General features: G+C 49.9%; 2 protein-coding genes across 3 annotated transcripts in view; one reads left to right on the top strand and one right to left on the bottom strand.

The window, feature by feature from the left end:
- MYO9A (myosin IXA) overlaps positions 1 to 1,353 on the top strand; it is a gene marked incomplete at its 5' end in the record, with an annotated part of 231,895 nt that extends 230,542 nt beyond the window's left edge. For both annotated transcript variants that reach the window (XM_079698961.1, XM_079698962.1), the window contains one exon: positions 629 to 1,353. In XM_079698961.1, coding sequence (XP_079555087.1) covers positions 629 to 1,092 — 464 coding nt within the window. In that variant the 3' untranslated portion in view covers positions 1,093 to 1,353. The remainder of the gene's footprint in view (positions 1 to 628) is intronic.
- An 8,952-nt stretch (positions 1,354 to 10,305) lies between these two features.
- Positions 10,306 to 16,635, bottom strand: NR2E3 (nuclear receptor subfamily 2 group E member 3; the record flags this gene model as incomplete). The annotated part of the gene is made up of 8 exons (XM_079700335.1): positions 10,306 to 10,438; positions 13,482 to 13,587; positions 13,839 to 14,085; positions 14,978 to 15,153; positions 15,272 to 15,520; positions 15,609 to 15,712; positions 15,873 to 15,999; positions 16,554 to 16,635. 8 exons carry the CDS (start codon positions 16,633 to 16,635, stop codon positions 10,306 to 10,308), a joined length of 1,224 nt encoding a protein of 407 aa, XP_079556461.1.
- Positions 16,636 to 23,549: the final 6,914 nt, after the last annotated feature.

Here is a 23,549-nt window from a genome sequence, read left to right as displayed (position 1 = left end):
CAAAGAAGGAATAAAGATTCCCAAGTGAAGACAAAGTCCCTTTCAAGAAAGCCTTGAGTTTACATGAAAAAGTGACAAAGTCCTAAAGAGTTGAAATATACCGATTTTGTGAAGCTTTTATATAAATTGTTCATCAGACCAAGCCTTCAATGTAAGGCATTACTTTTGTAATTTAACGTTTTCTCTATATTTACCACGGAGAAAAGGCAACAGTCACAGCTTCTGTGTCTTACTGACCCATGATCCATTTTCTAAGGGTGGGTAGCAGGAGCTGAGCCCTGCTGTGAGATGGGACTGTACCAAACAAGGTCTTTAACTGCCTGGCGTGTTTCAGCGAGATGTGGAATTGACTACATATCCTGGCAGTTTTTTAAACGGTTGTAGGCCTCTTCTGATGCCATAGTCCAACTTCAGACTTCCTTGGGGTTGATTCTGAAACGATATGGGTGGTGTAGAAATGGGTGGTGAGCTCTTCTCGAGTTGTGTCTGTGCACAAAGTAGGTCAAACTGGACCCTCCAGATCTTAGCCCACCCACTTTCACATGTGAACAGTGACACCTCTTCATCACACGATGATTTGTTTCAGAGGGAACTGTCATTTACAGCCTCGGTCTCTTTCTTGCTTTAGAGAGAAGCTTAGCCCTTATCTCCCTGAAGGCAGCTGGCAAGTCTGAACCTTCAGGCAAGTTGCGGAAGCAGCTAAAAAAGCAGCAAGGCTCACTGGATTCAGTGGACTCTTCAGTCTCTTCTTTATGTTCGTCTAGCACTGCATCTTCTCATGGGACCAGAAGACGATTTCAAATTTATTCCAAATCTCCATTCTACCGAGCTTCCTCAGCTGGCGAGGCCCTGGGAATGGAAGGGCCATTGGGCCAGACCAAGTCCCTAGAAGACAAGCCCCAATTCATCAGCAGAGGAACCTTCAACCCTGAAAAGGGCAAACAAAAATTAAAGAATGTGAAAAACTCACCTCAGAAAACCAAAGAGACCCCAGAGGGGACAGTTGTGTCTGGCCGCAGGAAAACTGTGGACCCAGACTGCAGCTCTACCCAACAGCTAGCTCTCTTTGGAAATAATGAGTTTATGGTCTGAACTGGCAGATGTGTTGTCCCTTCATGGCTACATCTCATCTTTGGGGCCTCATCACCTGGTCCACAATATTCATCCTAATTGTGGTCCTGCCTCTCGCCTAAGCATACAACCAAGACCTTGTGTGCTGAATTCCTGGTCCTCCTGCCGGAGCGGAAAGGCCTCTTTGAAGCCTGCTAGGGATGGTGCCAGTTGTGCCTTGGCTGCTGTATTTGACTAGAGATTTGACTAAATAAAGCAACCAGGGCCTGGGGATTTGGGTCAGTTGTGGAGGTCTTTGTAGTTGCCTCTCCTCCCTCCTCTTTTCCCTTCCCAGAAGTGAGTGTGGAACTGGGGGGACATTGTGGGCTGGAGGGACCCACTGATTTCTGACATTTGAAGAAAACATATAAATCTTTCTTAACCATTAAAGTGAAATCCTTTGGGTTTATTTTGGGATAGTTAGGAGCTGGGGTAGAATATAATTTTTTTCCAAGGATTTATAAACAAAAAGCCTAAGCCCTCTATTTTAAGATTTTTGAAAAACACTCCATGTTATCTTCTGGGGAAAGTGAAAAAGCAGTTGTCTCCATTAAGCCATCAGAGCATGTCTCAGACATCTGTGGTTACACAGTGAAGAGGAGAATACATGTTTTGCTTTTGATGATGTTTGATGTCGTAATAATCAATGCTGGTTTAACTCCTGGTTAGTTCCTGCCAAATATATTGCATGGCCCGAAATTTCAGTAGCTATACTGTTCTTATAGCTCCTGATTCTAGGATCAGGTTCCTCTAATATTTTTTAAATGTCCCAGAGACATGGTGAACCCTAAACATGAGGGTTTCATCCAGGCTTTTCTCTTTGTATAGATTAAACTGAAGATCGTTTATGAACCTATTTATCTGCTGGTGGATTTCCACCACGAGCTCAGACAAATAATGTGACCATTTAATCACTTCTGCCCAAACATTCATACACAGCACTGCATGAATAAGTGTTACAGAAAGCTGCCAAAAAAAAAAAAGAGAAAAGTTTTTAATATGACCCATCTAACTTTTATCTTCTTTTCCTCAGACCATCAGTATTAAATAGATGAAAAAAAAAAAAAAAAACAAGGACTACTTGAAGCTATTTTTGTTAATATTCTGGTTACTGAAGTTTACTGTAAATATATATATGTATAGTATGCATATTTCTTTTTAACCTTATGCTACCTTGCTCCCCATGGAATTTCTTCCCACAGATTAGGGGCCATTGGACGTGATGGTGAGAGCCACTCACCCCTGGGTTGAGGGAAAAGTCAGACCATTTTTCTCACCACTGGGTGTCTCCATATACCTGAGTTATGAAAGCATTTTAAGCTTCTTAGCATTTGTGGGATTAGAAATCTGTTTTTGCCTATTTATAATATATGGAAAATGAAACATGATACCCTTTCTTGAGATAAGTATGTGAAAATGTTTTTTTAAAGTTACTAAATGCATCTTGTCTAACTACCACATGCACTGTTCTAAAAAAGAGCCTTTACCATCTGTAACCTGAATTTTGGTTATTCTTCCTTTTCATACTTATTTGATGTGAAGTTATAGAAATATTAAGACTTTTGTTAAGGCAGAGTCTCTCCTGTTACACAACACTGAACCTCATGCCACTGCCTCCTTGGTTATTGTTGAGCCCCAGAGGCCAGACATGGAACATCATTCTGAGTGGCAGCTACAGGTAGCAGGAGGCTTACCTCTCTCTGGTTTGGGTTCAGAAATGACCCCGGGAAAGGAATCTTTTTAAATCTCCAGAATGATGATGGTTAGTAAGTAAATGTTAGATTTTATATCCTGCAAACATCTGCCACCTTGTTCATGCTGTCAGGAGTAACAAAGATAAAGCCTTTAAAAATCTGAATTTGAGAGTCTCCTAGAGTAAAACCCAACCCCTCAGCATGGTGTGTCATCGTGGGTGCCCCAGTCCCCGTGCCAGGCACAGTCTGTCCCATTATTCTTGGGAGGGTGGTTTTCAGCTGGCACTAACTACTACTCTCCACTTGCTCCAGAACGTTGTTTAAATACCGTACAAAAAAAAGATTAGCCCTGTTGAATAGTTGTCTTTGGCCCACGGAAATGGCCTGGGAAACACATCTTGGCACGTGGCCTCCCCTCTGAATCTTTGTGGAGTTTTTGTTTTGTTGCTGTTGTTTTGCAAAGTAAGTTTTTGGCAGTTAAAAAACTACTCATATAGGTCACTTTATAGGAACCAGGCGATGGATGTTAAGAGACTTTATAATTTTTCTCAGGGACCTAAAACCTGAAATTGGATAAAATTTAATAAATATTTGTTTTTCAGTTGCTAGATTTGTGGATTTCTAGTCATTTAACAAGCTGCCAGAATGGAGGGTGGGGGTAGGGAGATCCACGCAATTATAAGAATGGAGAGCAAATGTGGGACCCTCCCTTTGAAGGAAAGCAAGCCGTTGTTCTCATAACATAACAGGCATTGTTGGCCTGGGAAAGAGATGAAGCCATAACTCTAAAAAACTGTCAGAACCAAGTGCTGTATCTCCTTCCCTCTGATGTTAACTGGTCCTCCCCGTGGTTAAAGTTATGTTACCACAAGGCGATGCTGTATTACCAGGGGTCCCCAATCCCTGGGCTGCAGACCGGTACCGGTCTTGCGGCCTGTTAGGAACTGGGCTGCACAGCAGGAGGTGAGTGGCGGGGTGAGCGAGTGAAGCTTCATCTGTATTTACAGCCGCTCCCCATCGCTCGCATCACCGCCTGAACCATCTCCCCTCCCCTGTCTCCCACGAACCCAGTCCCTGGTGCCAAAAAGGGTGTGGACCACTGCTGCATTACAATCACTTATGATTGAGGTACTTAACCTTAGTATGTGTCAAATTTGTGTTTCCTATTGCTTCTCTGCTCATTTTCTTTGATCTCAAATGCCTCAAAGGAAATCCCTGCATGGCAGCCCCTCATTTGAAGCCCATACTCTAAAATGCAGAGCATTCTCTTCTTATCATACGTTCCCAGCCCCAAACACAGCCTTGATTTTTAATTCTCCCAATTAAAGCCAACGTATCCCTTATCATGGAAAATGTAATGGAAGCAGAGAAGTGTGCCTTGTGTATCACAAAGTGAAGCAAATACAGGAAGGATTTAGGAAGGTGACATGCTGAGTTTGTAATGCGCTTTATACTTCCTGCCATTTTAATTATTTTGCCACTCTCGGCTTCTGAAAGACAAAGGAGTTACAGCTCAGTATGAACCTTGCAGAGGCAGAGGGAGCTGAGGTTAGGGGATGGGATACAAGAGCCCCACCTTCTCATGCTTTGGAAACCAGCTACAGCTCTTACCTTGCTGGGGGGTTAGTGGAGACTTCTGTCTTCCATCACGACAACAATAGGATTGTTTTCACTCTTAAAGACAGAGGGTTCCAGAAGCATGCTGAAGAGAGGAGGTCCAGCAAGGTTCTGCAGGCCCACTTTAGTGCCTGTGGGCCATGGTTTTTTAACTATAATGAATGTGTACCTTTCACAAGCACTTTGGTGAACCAGAGAGAAGAAAGTATTCTCAGGACATGTTTAAAGCTAAGAGAGTTTTAAGAAGAAACAAAGTCCAGACGGCTTTGCTTGTCCTTCTCTCTCCCTATTTTCTCCCCCTTGGTGGGGAGCTGGACAACATCATTCTGTGTTGACAGATGTGTTTGTCTACCCATAATTTTGTGACAGTTGGCACTGTCCCCCAAAACCACGCTAGCCTTGTAGTAAAATTCCTTGGTATTTGTGGGAGTCCTCTGTCTTTCTGTGCCCCTAAAATACTGTTAACCACTTTTCTCTGGAACCACTCCCACATTTGATTTGGTGGTAAAAGGCAAAACAGTGATTGTGGAGGTGGATCTTTTAGGTCTTGTTGGTCTCTTGGTTGAAACTTTTCAAAAGCCCCACCAAGGGGTCTATTACCTTGCTCTCCATCCATACTTAATGCCTATTTATCAGCCCTGTTAGGTCATATAAAAGTTGCACCTTTTGAACAAGTAATTGTATTTACTAAGGGAAAGGTGTGGACTACAGATTAGTATTATATTATTTTAATGGATTGAAAGTAATTTATAAGTATGCTGAGTGTAAATTTATAAAAGACTATGTATTGTAAAAGGACATATCCTGTGAAATATAATATCATTTTACTGTTTAACAGAATAATTCTATACGAAGAATGATTTGTCTCACCCACAGAACTGATTACATTCCTGATGCAATCAACAGGCACTTTGTGATTTCCTTTTTTTTTTTTTTCATCTTTTTTTGGCGGGAGGGTGGGGGACATCATTTGTATAAAGTAGAGTTTGTGTCACTCAAAATATGCACTGTATGGCTACACAAGAGCAGCTTGATGAACAGATCACTCCATGGCTCATTAAAGAACAAAGCTTCCAGAAGCAGCAATACGTGTGGTTTGTTTTCTGGCCATCCTGGCTCCCACCCCAACTCACTCCAACCTGAACCCAAGGAAGAACAATGATTTTTGTTAAAGTGATGTTTTTTTTAAGGAAAGGACTGAGCCCCCAAATTTTCAAAGTACAGAGGTGGTAATTATTGGAACTCAGTAGAGTTCAAGTGAAGGTGAGATTCAAGCTGTGAGTTTTCTGTAATGGATGCTAAGCTGTCAAGACTTCATTTAATCAATTTAGAGGTAGGCGGGCAGGAAAGGCAATAAATCTACATTGAGGATCCTCACCAAAAAGGCCATGAAGAAGTAGCAATAGCTGCTAATAGAAGGCCCTAGTGTATCCTTTCTGTTCTGCCCTGCACTGCATGACTTTGGGAAAGTCATTTGCCCTCTGTCTGGAATGTGGTCTCTCCCCCAGGTTTACTTCTCTGGATAACTCTTACTGACTCTCAGGTCTCAGTGTAAAAAGCAGTTCTACTTGGAAATGTCCTCTTCCCCCTTGAACTGGCTTAGATGTCTTGTGTTCTCGACAGCTCCCAGTATTTGTGGCATCAAAAAACTTTGATGTTAGCTTCCCAAGGCAAGAAAAGAGCCTATCTTGCTGACTCTTAGATCCTCAGCACCTAACAAAAGGTGCCCACACTTACCTTTTGGATGAGAGGCCTGAATGAGATCAGGGGTTTTCAAATGCCAAACCAAGTGTAAGGTGGAATTGAAAAAAAAATTAATGTGATCAATTTTCCCCTAATGTCAAATTTATTCAATTTTTAAAATTCTGAGATCATCCTTCACATTTCTTTTTACATCAAGTTTACATTTACATTTTGCATTAAATTCACATTACAACAAAATAGTGGACTAAGATTTCCTTAATTGGCTAAATAAAACCTAGTAATGCCACTTTTAAAAGTTGCCCCTGTGATTACTGGATCCACAACAAACCTTTCTGATTATAAAGAGCAGAAAGCTGTAAGGAGATGCAGACTAGAGCTTTGCTTTTTAAAAACTTGTTCTGTCTCCTAGATTGGATAGCAGTACAGCATCTTAGAGCCAGGGACATAACCATGAATATGGATAAGACACATGTAACATCTGTTGAATCTTGTGAGGCATCTCGGACTCCGAGGAGTATGTCACTTCTCAGTTCTGTGTGGCCATTCATTCAGCAAGTATTGACTGAGCACCCACACCCACGGGCACTGTCCTAGGTGGCGGAGGTACGTTGGTGAACAAAGCTCCTGCCCCCGTGGAGTTTGCATCCTAGTGGGGAAAACCAATGGTGTCCACCAGGTGGAGACTAGTCATCCACAATATCTGGGTTCCCCTATCAGATTATATTTATTAATTTGAATGGGTGCTTCTTGGCACCTTTGAGTCTTTCTCTGCCCTTCCTACCTTTAAATACTCCCTTACGGGCAGAGGAGAAGTGTCTCACAAATCTGAAAACTGCAGTTGAAAAGAAAGGCCCAGATAGTACCACAGGGTCTTCCTCTGTATGTTTCATAGCCAGAGACATTTCTGGCGTTAAGGGCTGAAAGGAGTTTTGGTAGTATCCCCTCCCCTAGCAAGAGCCCTAAGTGCAGTGAAACAGAGCTGTAACCCATTTGAATTTCATGGGGCCAATTTACAGCAAAAGGTTGACTAAATCTTGGGATCAACTGAGAGCTGTATTAGGAAAACAGAGGCCACTTAGTATATTTCAGGTGTGAAGGACTTAATATAGGTATTAGGGGCTTAACATAAACTTTGGAAGAACTGGGGAAACAGATGAGAGAAAGCTCCCACAGATGGTCCAGAAAGCCAGCAGATCTGAACCAAAAGTTCTGAAGTTCTCAAGAGCTTGCCGGGAAGCTCCTGCAACTCTAAAGAAGGCTGCTGTGAAATCTCCGTGTTCCCACACACATGGCTGCAACTGCCTCCAGAGAATAATGGCTCCTCATTTACTTTACAAATCTCACGTGAGTGCCTCCCTTCCATTAGCAAACCATAGGGGAAGGGGATCCTGGGAAATGTACCTCCTGGCATCTCTGCAATGAAGACAAGACCTTAAGAGGGGCGGGGCAGGGGGGGCTATGGATGCCAGGTTGGCAGCAGATAATTCAGCTTATGTACCTCCTCTAATTTTCCAAGACTTCTTCCTGAAGATCCCAATCTCTTTCTCAATGTAGAATTGCTGTGCTCACACCTCCCAGAGACTAGCCTGTGAACTTCAGCAGGCTGCCTTTGCAGCCTTATGTTCCCCAAAGCAAGACTTCAGGATAATGTTCAGGGCCTATTTGGTCAAATTTCAACCATGTTTCTTGCTAGCATGCCTTTGCTCAGGCTTTCTATACGTTTAAAGAGTTCAGGCCTTTAAACCTTATGGATAAAACTTTGGATAGGGAATTGGAGAGTATAATGGCATTATAGACATTAAATGACCCAAATAACTGAGGCAAGTCTGATGCTTTTAGAAGATCAAGGGTCGAGGCTTCCCTGGTGGCGCAGTGGTTGAGAGTCCGCCTGCTGATGCAGGGGACACGGGTTCGTGCCCCGGTCCGGGAAGATCTCACATGCCGCGGAGCGGCTGGGCCCGTAAGCCATGGCCGCTGAGCCTGAGCGTCCGGAGCCTGTGCTCCGCAACGGGAGAGGCCACAACAGTGAGAGGCCCGCGTACCGCAAAAAAAAAAAAAGAAGATCAAGGGTCTTGAATAGTTTGAGTGCTTAGGTGGGAAGGGCTTAAGCTGGGCAGTATTTGCCATACTCTTTCTTCTCTGGGCACCAGTCAAGCTATTGTCATTTCCAGAGCAGAGTGTTCTGAATTATCCTTCCTCCATCAAGGCCAGACATCTCTGGATAACTAGGAGAATTCATATACAGGCCAAAGGGCAGGGAACCCCTAGGATTTCACAGATTTCTCACATGACCTTTTTCTTCTCGGCTTTAAGCATTTCTTCTTTGAAGGCAGAAAATGCAACGGGGGCTTCCCTGGTGGTGCAGTGGTTGGGAGTCCGCCTGCCGATGCAGGGGACACGGGTTCGTGCCCCGGTCTGGGAAGATCCCACATGCCGTGGAGCAGCTGGGCCCGTGAGCCATGGCCGCTGAGCCTGCGCGTCCGGAGCCTGTGCCCCGCAACGGGAGAGGCCACAACAGTGAGAGGCCCGCGTACCGCAAAAAAAAAAAAAAAAGAAAATGCAACGGAATTGTTGTGCTGATTGCAGGGGCGGAGGGGCAAGGTGGAGAGACAGTGCCGGGGTTAAGCGGAGTCGTACCAAGGTTTGCGTCCTCTCTGAGCCTCAGCTTTTCTCAACTATAAATGGGATGACTGGTCCCCCTGTCAGATTAATCTGAGGGTTAAATAACAATACACATTCAGTGCTCAGTTCACTGCCTGGTGTATCAAGTGCCTGAGATATGTTAATATTTTTTAAATTATTATTTTCTAGGTCTTCTGGATCTGTCTTTGAAAAGGAAGAGGTTTGTCTGAACTTCATCTTTCCATAAGGAATTAAGAAGTGACGTGGGGCGGGGCGGGGCGGGGCCGGGGGGGGCTTCCCTGGTGGTGCAGTGGTTAAGGATCCGCCTGCCAATGCAGGGGATAGGGGTTCGATCCCTGGTTCAGGAAGATCCCACATGCCGTGGGGCAACTAAGCCCTTGCGCCACAACTACTGAGCCTGCGCTCTAGAGCCCACGAGCCACAACTACTGAGCCTGCATGCCACAACTACTGAAGTTGAAGCCCGCACACCTAGAGCCCCTGCTCCATAACCAGAGAAGCCACCGCAATGAGATGCCCGCACACCGCAATGAATAGTAGCCCCTGCTCGCCGCAACTAGAGAAAGCCCTCGCACAGCAATGAAGACCCAACACAGCCAAAATTAAATAAATAAAATAAATAAATTTATTTAAAAAAAAAAAGAAGAAGTGATGGAGATTCCCCTTCACAAAAAGTGCCTGTGGCTGCCTTGTGTTGCGTTGCGTGGAGCTCACCTGTTTACGGAGAGGTGAGGAAGGATGAGGAAGAGAAAGATGGGGAGAAGCCATGGGGTGGTGGGATGCCATCTAGAGAGAAGCTGGGTTGTTGAATCCTCTGGGAGATTTTTCACTGGGCTTGGCTTTGTGGCACCTGGACTACGACTCGGAGTGGCAACCAGATGGAATTCGAGACCCTGTACTCACTCTTTCAGCGTCTTCAAAGGGAGAACCTTGGCCACATTGTCTTCCTGTTTTTGTTTTTTCACTTTTTTTTTTGAGGTCTAACAATACAGTAAATTGCACAAATCTTAAGTGCATGGCTCAATTAATTTTTATAAATGGATAAATTTATGAAACCACCACCCGGATCAAAATAAAGAACATCTCTAGCACATCAGAAGGCTCCCTCAGGCCCCTTTCCAATCAACCCCACCCCCTGCCGCGGAGGTAACCGCTATTCCAACTTCTACCACCATTGATTAGTCTTGCCTGTTCTTGAACTTTGTATAAGCAGAACTGGTGCCTGGATGCTTTTGTTCAACGTTTACATCTGTGAAATTTATCCATGTTGCCACATAATATTGATGGTTCATTCCTTTTTATTGCTGTTTTCCATTATATGAATGTACCACAATTTATTAATCCATCCTATTGTCATTGTACAGTTTGGAGCTATTATGAAAAAAGCTGCTACGAACATTCTGGTCCTATCTTTTGGTGGACATTTCTGCTAGGTACACATACCTACGGGTACAGTTGCTGAATCAAAGGGCAGGCAGATGTTTAGCTTCAGTAGATTGTTTTCCAAAGTGGTCACACCCATTTTATTTCCACCTCCACTAGTTTTTGAACATATCACAAAGGAGCTTCTCCATTGGAGTATTCCCTATGGTCTTGCGGAAAAAGAGGAGCTCAACACGTTCGGAAGTGATAAACCTCAAAGCCGGTAGGAGCAGGAGCAGTTTCCCAAACCTGAACAGGATAGAGGACGCCATCAGTTTGGTTATCAGCTTCTGAGCCTGAGTCCTAGGGATAGTGCCATCCCAGGAGAGGCAGAAGGGGAAGGAGAGGAGAGATGACTGGTGCCCAGGGCGAGTAAGGAAGAGCTTAGAGGAAAGGCCCCATTCACCTACCCCTGACCCACTGTGGCCCTCCTCCAATCTTTAGTTGAGGAGTGTGATGAAAATAGTGAATAAATATTGTTTATTATGTGTTAAGATTATAAAGTGAGAAGTTTTATATATATATATATATATATATATATATATATATATATTTTTTGGCCGTACGCGGGCCTCTCACTATTGTGGCCTCTCCCTTTGCAGAGCACAGGCTCCGGACGCGCAGGCTCAGCGGCCATGGCTCACGGGCCCAGCGGCTCCACGGCATATGGGATCCTCCCGGACCGGGCACGAACCCGTGTCCCCCGCATCGGCAGGCAGACTCTCAACCACTGCGCCACCAGGGAAGCCTGAGAAGTTATTTATATTAATAGTACATGTGAATATATTATTAATTGAATATAATGATTATAATTACATGATGATTAATACCACATATATGTGAATAAGAATATAAATTCCTGGGAATTTCCTGGTGGTCAAGTGGTTAGGACTTGGCGCTTTCACTCATGGGGCCTGGGTTCAATCCCTGGTTGGGGAACTAAGATCCCACAAGCCGCATGGCACGGCCAAAAAAAAAAAAAAAAAAAAAATATATATATATATATATATATATATATATATATATATATATATATATATATATAAATTCCCCTCTGTAAGCCACCTAGGATGACAGAATAGCTAGCCATTAGTGAAAATGTTCTGCAATCGAAACTTAATTTTTGTGGCTGAGATACTCATCCAGAAAAGGAGTCATTGTAGTTTTAAATAAGAACCATTTGCCAAGGCAGGGGTCCCCAGTGCAGAGAAGGTGGATGGTGAAGCCACAAGAGACGGGGAGGGGCATTAGACCCTCCTTGGGTGGGAGGACTGACAGCTGGGGTCAGTGCCCAATGTCAAGGAGGCCACATCAAAGTGGGGCAACTCCACGCTCAGCTTCTACCACGGAGGTCTACGGGAAGTCTTCCCACCTCCCAATGACCTACTGAACTTGTTTTGCCAAACCAAGGGCTTTCTTTCTCTTGTAAGAGCCAAGCTGGTGGCACTGAGCAGTCGTGCACCCCTCCCTTCTTCTGCTTTTCTGATCTAAGCAGTGTCAGGAAGAAGTAACTATAAAGCCAAGTAGAGAAATTGTTTTTCAAACTGCCGGAAGTGGGTCACAACCAGCCTTTTTAAACAATAAACAATTTAAATAATTTAAACAGAAATATCAGAGTCAATCATTCAAAGTAAGGGCAGGTATTATTTGGGGGAATTTTGTTTCAGGGTCTGTGTGTTATTGGGTTATGATGGAAATTGCATTTCTTCCTGGGTGTTGCAGTTTTTAAAAACTGAAATACGCTGGCTTAGAGAACCCCAAATGACTTCCTCAGCACTCAGTTTCTGCCTGTAGTTGATACTGAACCAACTCCAGTAGGAGTGGCAAAGGAAATGTTAATCAGAAGTTTGAAATTTGACACAAAACCAATATGCCCAGACATCTCTGGGAGCTGAGCCCAACAGAAACCTGGTGAAGGAGGGCCGCTGGTGCCTGAATGTCTGTGATGACTGTTCTTAGGGTGCTGTGTTGAGCCTTAGGGACACATTCTACCTATGCTCACCAATAACAGAAATCTTTCTGTGTGATGGGTATAGTCCTTATACCTTTGACTCTTTCTAAAAGAAAATTACCTCTTCTTTTGATCATTTCTCAGATTACAGGGGATTTCGGGGGTGCCCGTGTTAGCTTACTTCTTCAGAGAGACCTGCTGGGGGCCCAAGAGAATGCAGAAAATATGGTCTAAAATAGCCAATAGGTGCCTGGAGTCCAAGTGGTGCAATCTTGCTGAGGCTCCGTTGGATCTGCTGGTGTCGGGCAAGCCGGGCAGTCCCAGAGCACTAGCTCCTGCCCCACTATCCCTGCAGCCACAGTCTCAGCTGGCAGCCACTGTCCTCCAAACCCAGCCAGGGCAGGGCTATCGTCCATGCACATGGCTTGTGCAAATGCATCCCTGTCAGATGTCCCGCTGCACCTCCAACAGGCCTCATGTTCCCTCAAAACTCTTTTCCTCCTGACTTTCCTTTTTATTTCTTGACTACCTCGTCTCCCAAATAGCGCTTCTTCCCCTCGTTCCTTATATCTACTCAAGTGCCAAGTCTGACCCATCCCAACTCCCAGTGGCTCCCGCAACTCTCATTGCCTTTCCACTCCCAAAGAGCAGAAACTCCACGGCTCCCCTGGATGATGGCAATGTCTGCTTCCCTCCCTGGTTGGATGCTCTGTACTCACTGCCACGCCCCTGCATGAAGCCCAGCTCTGTGTACAACACTCTCCTGCTCAAAAGCCTGCAGTGGCTCCTCTCTGCCTAGCGAATCAGATTTGGCCTTTGGCTGGCCTGAACAGGCTGATGCCAGAGAGCCATTCTGGCTTAGTCTGCCACCTCCTCAGTGGCAGCGATCTCGTATACCTTCCAAACTGGGCTCCTGACCTAAGAACATATGCATATTCGCCTCTCTCTCTCTCCCCGCCTTGGTGAATGATGATTTCTCTCCTTGTAGATCTTATCCTTCCTCCAAGTCCAGCCCTGCCTCCAGCTCTGCTTGGCACCCCATCTCCCAGTGGGTCTCTGTCTCCTGCAGAGACATGCAGCCCTCAAGACCAGCCCTCAACTGCAATGTGGCCACTGTGCTGGGCACCCCTAGGAGACAGCAAGTTTGCCTTATGCACATTTTGGTCCCTACTTCCGGGCCTGGTGCTGTGCCTGGCACTCAGTAGGTGTCAGCCACAGACTGGTTGTACTGAGACCCTTTTACCATCTAAACAGTGCAGCCCTGAGATGGTGTCAGAGAGGTGGGCAGGGGGATGGCGAGATGAAGGGAGAGATGGGCAGGTAGGCACGTGCGTGGGTCACCTCACAGGCTGGCTGGGGTGGTGGGCCTTGCTGTGCTGGCTCAGCATCACCTGGGACTGGTCCTGCAAGGCCTCCACATGCTCAGGATCCTTCAGGCCCCGCGTTTCTGGAGAGAAGCAGCAGCAGTGAGCTTCTCTCTCAGCCCCTCCGACCCCCTCACAGTCAGCCAGGGCCTCAGGAGGCGTGAGCCCAGCCCTGCAGCCATCCATTCCCTCCTGCCCCCAGGGGAGAAGTCTGCACACATCTGCGTCTATGTGGGGCCATGGAGGGAAAGTGAGAGGCAGAAGGAAGTCACCAGAATTCCCCTTCCTCATCCCCAACCACTCTCCTCTAAGGCTTGGGCAAAGACTCAGCTACCTGGTTTGAAGAGGACCAGGGCCTTCATGCAGGCGAACTCCGTGGGGTCCACCGCCAGTGCCCGGAACCTTGAAATGGTTTCCTGCAGGATTCGAGTCTCTGCACTGGCCAGTGCCAGCCGGCCCTGAGAGCTGCCACCAGCAGAGGCCTCAGGCGGGGCCAGCAGTGGGCAGCTGTCCAGGGGCAGAGACCACTGGATGGCTCCGAGGAGGAAGAGTTCACTCCATGCCTCTTCCAGCAGGATCACCTGTGCCCAGAGAGAGGGCGAGTGTTATGACTGATACACAGCTCCTCTGGCTCAGCCTGGAACCTCTGCCACCTTCTCGGGTGTCCTAGGAAACGAAGGGCTGGTCCCGGGTGCCCAGAACATTCTGACCTCTGCCTGACATCAACCAGGGGTCCAGAGCTCTGGGACTTGGCACCATCTGGCCCAGATGCCTCAGCTGCAAGATACTCTGTGGGCTTCATCCAAGCTGCAAGTGGAACACATAGGAAATCCTGGAGCTGTGAGAAGCTGGGCAGCCTCAGGGACTCCCCTCCAGCATCCTAAGTTAGGCATCCTCAGCCGACTCAACCTGGCTTCTGAGCTGCTTCATCCAAACCACTGGCTAAGGACTCAGACTCTCAGTGTGCCTCTTCTCCTGGATTTGTCATGACAGGTCCCCTTGCTCATGAGAAGCCCAGAGGGGTGTCCTAGCAGAGAAGAGGCAGGGCTGAAATGCAAGCCCTGAAGTCAGGGGCATTTGTGTTCCAAGGGAGCTCAGGTTTGCCCACTGATGCTGTTTAGGGTGTGCAGACCATCTTGTGACAAACAGAGCATCTGTAGGGCCTGAGGGCTTGTCTAGGAGGAACGAAGACCCAGAGGGGCACAGACACTGTCTTCAAATCCCTGGTCCCCGTGTGTCCCTGGCCATCACTTTCCCCTGGGTGATGACCCTGACCATCATTGCTGCCCAGAGATGTAGCACCCCCAGCAGTCATATCCCTGAGACTGGTGTCCCTGATCATCACTGACTCTGAGGCATGGGTGTCCCCAGCCGTCACCATCCCCGAGCCGCGTGCACCACCAATCATCACCTGCACAAGGAGATATGCACCCCCAGCGCGGCGGACTCTTGTGAGCCCCCTGACGGGTATACCTGATCCCGGAAGGGCAGGTTGGAGAACACGGGCAGGTTCTTGGCCCACTTGACAGCCATGAAGAGGAGGCGAGCTGACGTCTCATGGATGCTGTCCAGGCCACAGGGGGAGGAGGAGGAGTATGGGGACGAGGGGAACTCGGGGTCATTGCTGGTGACATCAATATTCTCATCGGCTGTTGGAGGAGGAGGCTGTGCATCATCCCCTGCTCCGAGGTAGGCGGCAGGGGCTTCTCAGGGGCCCAGGTGTGGGATGAAGGCAGGACCCGGGAGCTCAGCCATCCTCCCACTTACCATCCTCTGGCTCCAGCTTAGTGCAGGTTTCGGCCGTTATCAGGCTGGCCATGAAATGGTGGTGGCCTGGAGGTGTGAGGGCCCGGGGCCCCAGGGCTCTGGCTGCAGACACCGGTGTAGGGCCCCGCGGGCTGGGCCTTGCTGGGGTCGGGGGAGCCGCCAAGGGCTCCAGCCAGGGCTCCGTGTCTGACTCCACAAGGTCCATTCGGACCTGCGCGGTGCTTCGTGGCTGGCGCTCATTCTGCACGGCTGGGGAGACAGGGAGGGTCAGGACGCCCCACGGGTCACACACCCCCTTCTCTTCTGCCACTCCTCTCCGGGTGGTCTCCCGACTCACCGTCCTGGTTCATGCCCGCCTGCAAGCACTTCTTCAGCCGGCAGGCCTGGCACTGGTTGCGGTGGGCCTTGTCCACCGGGCACATCCCTGCCCCCACCTGGCACCTGTGGGCGGAGGGGAACCCCCAGGGAGTCAGGGTCCCACCCAGGCCCTGGGCCGTGGGTTTCGGACATGTTTGCCACAGCTCCGTCTTCCCTGAACACCCTCCCTCCCTCCCAGGCACCTTCAGGGGCTGGAGGGCGGCGGGGCCCTGCCCTGCCTCACCTGTAGATGAGCCGCCGCCTCACGCTCCTCTTGAAGAAGCCGCTGCAGCCGTTGCAGGCGTAGATGCCGTAGTGCTTCCCGCTGCTGCTGTCCCCACACACGCGGCACTGGAGCGAGGGCCCTGCACCTGAGGGGCAGCCGGGCTGGGTGGGGACTGGCCCAGGACTGGTCAATCCCCCCTCCCACCTCCTCAGGAGCCCCTACGCCCTCCTTGCTTCCTCATCCTCAGGTTCCTGCCCACCCGCCTTTAGACACGCCTGTGTCTCTCCCATCTGGAAGAGTGTCTCACTTATCACACCCCCTCAGCCCTCCTCCTCCCTCTTCTCTCTCCATGGCCAGTTCTCAACAAGAGGACACTCTCTGCCCCACCTCCCGTTCCCTCTCTCTGCAGGTGGCTTCGGGCTCCCTCAGGCAAAAAAGCAATCTTGGCACCACTGCTACGGACCTCTGCTCCCACCCCGAGGGCCCTTCTCTCTCCTTTCCTCCCCCATCCACTCAGCTGTCCTGTCTGATCCCCCTGTTTCTAGGATTCTGGGTTTGCCAGCAGGTTCCTTCACACTTGCCCACAGTCCTTGGGGCTCGGTCTGAGTCACTCCAGCTCCTTTCACGGTCCCTGCAAACCTCTGACCCACACTCCACTCTCCAAGGGTCCAGACCCTACTATGTCCAGGAAAGCCATACCTGTCAGCTCCTCCCCCAGGCCCCACCTGCCTGGAGACTCCTTCCTGGAGGCAGGCACAGCTGCCGGAGCCGCTGCAGCCATGTTGGAGTTCATGGGCACTGTCGGCCTGGTCCTGGCTGGTCCCAGGGCAGCCTCCGCCTTCCTGCCTAAGAGAGGCCTCAGGATGGCTGAGCCGGGCCCAGCCTCTGCCTCCCTCTCTGATCCTCTGTCTCTCTGTCTGTGCCCCCGTCTCTTGTCTATCTCTACTTTTCCCTCTGTCTCTGTCTCCTTGTCTCTCCTCTCTGTGCTCCTGCCTCCCGGCCCCTTTGTCTAAACTCAGGAGCTGCCCCAACTTCCCCTCAGAGCAGTGGCTCTGGCTTGGGGAGATTTCTCCCAGGGAAGCTCTGGATGCAGCTTATGATCCTCTTAATCTTTACTGTCTCCACAGGGGATCAACCAGCCACACCTGCAGCATTACCAAGGTGCCCCCGGGAGCCGGTCGGACCTGCTGCGCCCACACCGGCTCCCAGGATGCTCAGTGTCTCCGGGTCCCTGTGCTCTCAAGCTGATCAAATCGTGAAGGGAGGTGTGGACTCCACTGGCCCCAGGACCATGGGGGTCTGGGGACAAGTGTGTGGCCGAGGTGTGTGTGTGTCTGGGCGTGGCTCCACACACAGGGTGCTCACTGTGGGTACTGCTCTCTGTCCCGGCGCTTCTCACCTAATCCCTTCATAAGGGACGGCTTAAGGCCCAGGATTTGAAGGTCTGGGCACTCCTGGAAGGCTAGCAGCCCCCAGACGCCCAGCACAGAGGCAGCTCCCATCACATGTGGAAATGGCTCCAATGTAGGGTCTGAGGCTGCCTTGCAGGTGGGGTCTGGGCCCCACGTGGAGGGTCTCCTGCAGGACAGGAGGGGGTGAGGATGCAGCCCCTGAGCCTGGCTATGGGCTCTCAGGTGGCCTCCCAGCCCTTCCCTGACTTGTCCTCACAGTCCCAGGCAGGCTGGTCCCTCAGCGTCCCCAGATCCAGTCTGCCCAGCTCGAACCCAGTGATGGTTCTGAGGTGGGGAGTGGGGAGGGGGCGTTTGTGTTTCCTTTGACCCCAAGGGTGGGTGGAGACAGCCGAGACAGACCCAAGTTCAGATCCCTGCTCCCTCACAGCCAGCCACGCATCCCTGAGCAAGTGCTTTAAACTGTCTGAGCTTCAGTCTCCAGTAAAAAGGGGTGACAGAAGAAGTACCTGCCTTGGAGGGTAGCTGGGGAAGCTAAGTCAGATGATTCTCAAAGCCTTCCAGGGCCTGGCACTTAGTAGGCATGTAATAAATGATGGGGGCTGTTATTCTGATTGCTTCTCAGGGTTGTGGAGAAGATCCCAGAGGAATCCTCGGCAAACAGCCGTTCCTCTCCTGGCTCCTTGGCCCCCATCCCCATTCCCACCCCATGCCCAGGCTGCAGCAGAAAGCCCCATGTTGGTCTGGAGGGGACCATGCATTCTGGGCGGAACTGGGCTCACCTCTGGGTGAGCCTGGGGCAGGGCTTGGCCCAGCCTTAGAGCCTGAGGGAGAGGAGGGACAGTGTGAAACTTCTGGAAGGAATCATGGAGTTAAGGGGACAGAGGGGGCGGTGCAGCGCCCTTCTGTAAGTGGGGTTAACCCTCCCTGTGACAGAGAAGCACTACTGGGGATTTGGAAAGTCAGCTCGAGGGGCTTTGCAGGGTAATCCGCTTTCTGGGGCCTCAGAAGATCGAGGCCACTGAGCTGGGGCCCCTCACCTGGGCTTCTCGGCCTCTGTCCTCACCCTCACCGCTCTGCTGATGGGCAGGCCCTCGGGACCCTCCACGGCCAAGGTGTCTTGCTCCACCTAACCTCCAAAGCCAAGGGCGTCTCCTTGAACTCGATTGACCCATCCCTCCTTCCCGAAGCTCATCTCTTCCATTCTTCTGGAACTGTCTTAACTATCTTCCTCCCCCTCTGAACTCCTGAGCACCTCCAGGGCCCCAGCAGACCTTTCCACTCTCCGCTTGGGTAATCTCGCACACCTTCGCGGCTTCCACGACCACTTCACATCAGATTTTTGCCTGTGTCTCTGCCCCGAGCTTCTACCCACAGATACCCCTGGACCAACTCCACACGCCCCCAACCAACCCATCCCCAACTTGTCCGCAAAGAGATGGTCCCTGAAGCCCCGGGATTGAGAGACTGCCTGGGGCACCCTGTGCGGTAGGAAAGTGCCCAAGGCTGAGCTGACAGCCTCTAGTCCTGGAAGCCTGGGCCGAGGGGGATCCGCTGGCAGAGGAGCTAAGAGGGAAAATCAGGATGGCGTGGGTCATGGGAGCAAGGGCTGGGGAGGATTCAAGGATGGAGGCAGCCACCAGGTCAAGTGTCCTTTGAGGTCTTTTGTATCCCCAATAATAAGGATGAGAAAGTAAGCAAGAAGAGTGCTTCCACAAATGCTGGCAATACATCCAAGCCTCACAGCATCCCTATAAAGAGTTATCATTATTACCCTCAACTCACAGATCAGGAAATTGAGTCTCAGAGAGGATAAGCAATTCCCTTCAGACCACACAGCTACAGAGTGGTGGAGGAGGTTGGGGATGGAGATGGGGGTTTCAAACTTGTGTCTGATCCCCAGACTCCCGCTTTGTACCACGGTGCTCTCCAAGAAGAGTCTGAGCAGTCGCTCTGCTAGGCTTTAGCAGCAGGAGGTAGCTGGCGCCCTTGGCCACAGTCATTCCACACGAAGGGACAGCAGATGGCCCTGGGTGGGTGGTGCTGGTGGGGAGGACCTGGAAGCAGAGCCCTGGGCTGAGAGGAGAAGGAGACAGAGCTAAGGGGTTTGTAGGAAGGGTGACACTGAAGAAAGTTTTTTTTTTTTTTTTTCCTGTGGAGGGAGATATTAAAAGAAAAATGTTTGAGACCCAGAGTTCCTTTTATAATGGGAGACACAGAGGAGGAAGAGGCAGGGGGAGAGAGTAAAGCTGGAGACGGGGTGTGAATCGAATACCGGATCCCTGAAGCAAGCCTGGGGGGTACAGGGCACAGGTAGAGGGACAGCTTTGGCCTGGAGAGGGGTCGCCGGGAAGGAATGAGAGAACCCAGGGCTTAGGGCAGGCTCCGGGTCAGTGGACCTCCTCTCGGATCCTGGTTTTACATCTTCCTGGCTGTGCAAGCAAATGATTCTGCCTCTCTCTTTGTCGCACCCTTTCTAAACTGGGTAGGCTAGTGCCCCGGGGGGGTTGTGGTGGGATCAGAGGAGGTGACACCGCAGGCGTTAGCACAGTCCAAGGTGAGAGGGAGGAGGCATGTGGAAGGGAGCCCGGGACGGAAGGCAGAGGTTGGGGGGAACACCTTGCACAGGTGAGGTCTGAAGCAGCCGCGCTGGGGAAGGGACTCAGGGAGGGACTTTGGGGGAAGCTCTGGGTCCCAGCTGTGAGTAAAGACGGTGACAGTCTGCGCAGGTATAGGATTTTCCTTGGAGCCCCCAGCAGAGTGGCAGAGGCTGGGAGGAGGAAGTGGACACCAGGATTGCTCCAAGGCTCGGTTCCTCTGAGCAAGTGCATGGGAAGGACGGCGAGGAAGGAGTTCAAGGCATGGGGAGGAGGTGGCGAGGGGAGAGCTGAGTGAGGAAACGGAGAAGGAGGGGACTTCTTTCCCCTGGCGGGTCTTTTCTCTGCTGTTCTCCATCTGAGCTGCCCTGCCCCTCCTGATCTCCCTGCCCAATTAACCCCATACTTCAAGGCCTGTTCAGGGCTCACCTCCTCCAGGTAGTCTGCCCCGACTGCTCTCTTTCTAGAAGCACCTCCAGGGCCAGATATTGTCCTTAATGTTGACCTCATGCCAGGTCAACTTTCTCTCCTCAGTCAATGGGAGATTCCAAGGGTCAGGTTCAGAGTTTCAGGCCAGCTGGGCATGTGGATCACAAGACACTTAATGGACGGAAGTCTATTTTTAACTTGTCCTTCTTTTCCTGGTATTCTAGAGTGGGTATAGAATAAAAAATAAATAAATCCATTAGAATAAAAGACACCGGCAGTGTTTGACCTGCTTGTTCTTACACTGTTGGTTTTGACTTTATTATGTTGGCTCTCTATGTCATTGTTGGCTCTCCAGCTGAGCTCCTTTCTCATCCTGGCCCTCGGTTCTCTGGCAGTTCAGGCCCAGCCAGAGCTGTGACCGTGCTGGGGGAAAAGATGACAGCCCAGCCGGGCCGGGGGACAGGGGGGGTCTCTCCCGATCTGTGACCACCAGCTGCTGGGGCAGACACCAAAGGATTACTCAGCCCAAAGCCTTGAATCTGCTGACAAAGCCGCCAGAGGCCACCTTATCACTAATACAATTATTCCCCCAGGGGACAGGTCAGCAACTTCCTTCTGACTCCCTGGAAGTCTGGGACTGGGTGGAGGGGGGCTGGGGGGCTGGGGCTGGTGGGGAGATGGGTTCACGATGAAGGCTGCAGAACTGACTTCCCTCCGGACCTTGAAGACCCTAGCAGGTAAAGCCGCCTGCTCCAGCCTGTCTGGGGCCTGTCATCCCCGGTGTCATCAGGTCACAGACCTCAGAGAAGCACTGGGCTCCACCATCAGGGGGGAGACAGTGGTTCTTGGGATGACCCAGCTGCCAGTCGGCCTGCTTAGGCTGGGTGGTGCCATTGTGGCAGCCATGGGCTTCTGGTTTGGGACAAACCTCATTCACAGCATGTGGGAACATGTCTTTTGGGATTTCTTTAAAATTCTCTCTTTTTTCCCCATCCGAGGGTCTTCGCTATCTCTGAGAAAGGATAGCTAGTGGCGAGGGCGTGGGCTCTGGAGCTCAGGACCCAGCAATTCCACTTCTAGGAAACTCTCTCACAAAGATTTAATTATATGGCTGTTCTCTGTAACGATTTTAGTAAAACATCCATCTGCAGACAACTGGGTAAATAAAGTATGCTCCATCCCTACAGTGGAATGCTATGCATCCATTGCTCCCAAGTTCATTTCCAGGGAAATACGACCACAGTATTTCAACCTCAATCCAGCTGCAAAACAGCATGCATAGTTTGATTTCATGTGTCTCAGTGGAATTTCTGGCCACAGATCACGGGACTCTTTTTTCTCCTCGGCAGGACATGAATTAATTAATAATTTCTTTTTCTAGAGCAGTGAGTGGAAGGTTCAGGACTCCGAGGGGCTGACACTAGCAGGAAAGTTTCTCAACAAAGCCTCTTTATCTCCTCTTCAAGATAACACTTAGAAATAATCAGATATTCCCTGGGCAGTTTCCCAGCTCTTGGCTGCTGAAGTCTCTCTCCTAGAATCGTTTCAAAGGTCTGAGAGGAACAGGAGAGGCTCCCAGCCCCATCCGAGGATGAGCAGGCAAAAGGCAGGCCGTGCCGGACACATCCGATCTGCTGCTGCATGCTGGGGACCTGTGGGGAGACTCCCCTCCTCCGTGTCGTGATGACTGACAGTGAACGACGTCTGTTTTTTTTTTTTTTTTCGGTACGCAGGCCTCTCACCGCTGTGGCTCCTCCCGTTGCGGAGCACAGGCTCCGGACGCGCGCAGTCTCAGCGGCCACGGCTCACAGGCCCAGCCGCTCCGCGGCATGTGGGATCTTCCCGGACCGGGGCACGAACCCGCGTCCCCTGCATCAGCAGGCGGACTCTCAACCAGTGCGCCACCAGGGAAGCCCACGACGTCTGTTTTAACCTCTCCTTCTCCCCGGTGCTTGGAGAGGTGGGCCTCTCCACCCTTTAGCAGAGCTACGACCAGCAGAAATTCTCACCACGCTCAGAATGAGAAAATTTTGTTTCCTTTGAATATTTAATAGTGAACATGTGTTACCATATAATCAGGATAAAGCAAAGGTCTTTTCAGTTTTTAAAAAAGAGCTAATTTGAAGTAAATATTACCAATAATAATAATAATCAGAGGAAATATTTATGAAGAAATGGTTCAGTGTTTCAATGTGTGAGAATGAAAAGCTTCTCATGTTCTGGGTTTCTCTCCCACGTTACCCATGGGGAAGGCCCAAATCTCTAGCAGCGGCTCAGGCCGGGCCTTGGCTAATCAGAACAGCTGCAGCCGCAGAGATGGAGGCCTGGTCCTGGACACGCCCCTCCCTTTTGCTGCGCCTGGTGTCAACCCTTTAGTGCTGGACTCCGCGAAGCTCTGCAGATCAGGGAGGGGCTGGGGCAGTGAGGGCTGGGTCGGGTGGGAGCTCTTTGAAAACTAGTAATGAGGTATGTTAAGTTCAACTACAGGCACAACCATACCAGTGTATTCTAGTTGGCTGACCCTCCGGGTTATAATATTTATGTCCTAGAAATGAAACAACCTAAAAGCAGGGTTTTCCTCTTTCTGACTTACTTCACTCTGTGTGAGAATGGACTTGAGGACACGGGGAGGGGGAAGGGGAAGCTGGGACGAAGTGAGAGAGTGGCATGGACACATACACACTATCAAATGCAAAATAGATAGCGAGTGGGAAGCAGCCACATAGCACAGGGAGATCAGCTCCGTGCTCTGTGACCACCTAGAGGGGTGGGATAGGGAGGGTGGGAGGGAGATGCAAGAGGGAGGGGATATGAGGATATATGTACACATATAGCTGATCCACTTTGTTATACAGCAGAAATTAACACACCATTGTAAAGCAATTATACTCCAATAAATATGTTTAAAAAAAAAAGCAGGGTTTTTCAACTTGGGCACGGCTGACATTTTTTTAAATTTATTTTTTAACATCTTTATTGGAGTATAATTGCTTTACAATGGTGTGTTAGTTTCTGCTTTATAACAAAGTGAATCAGTTATACATATACATATGTCCCCAGATACAGCTGACATTTTGAGCCAGATAATTCTTTGTCATGGAGGCTGTCCTGTGCACTGCAGGATGTTTAGCAGCTTCCCTGGCCTCTACCCACTAGATGCCAGTGGCATCCCCTTTTTTCCAATGGTGACAACAAAAATGTCTCCAGACATTGACAAATGCCCCCTTGAGGGGCAGACTCGCCCTTGGTGGAGAACCACT

The sequence above is a fragment of the Hyperoodon ampullatus genome (assembly GCF_949752795.1).
Source record: "Hyperoodon ampullatus genome assembly, chromosome: 3".
Classification (NCBI taxonomy): Eukaryota; Metazoa; Chordata; class Mammalia; order Artiodactyla; family Ziphiidae; genus Hyperoodon; species Hyperoodon ampullatus.
This window is presented reverse-complemented; position numbering and strand designations above follow the sequence as displayed.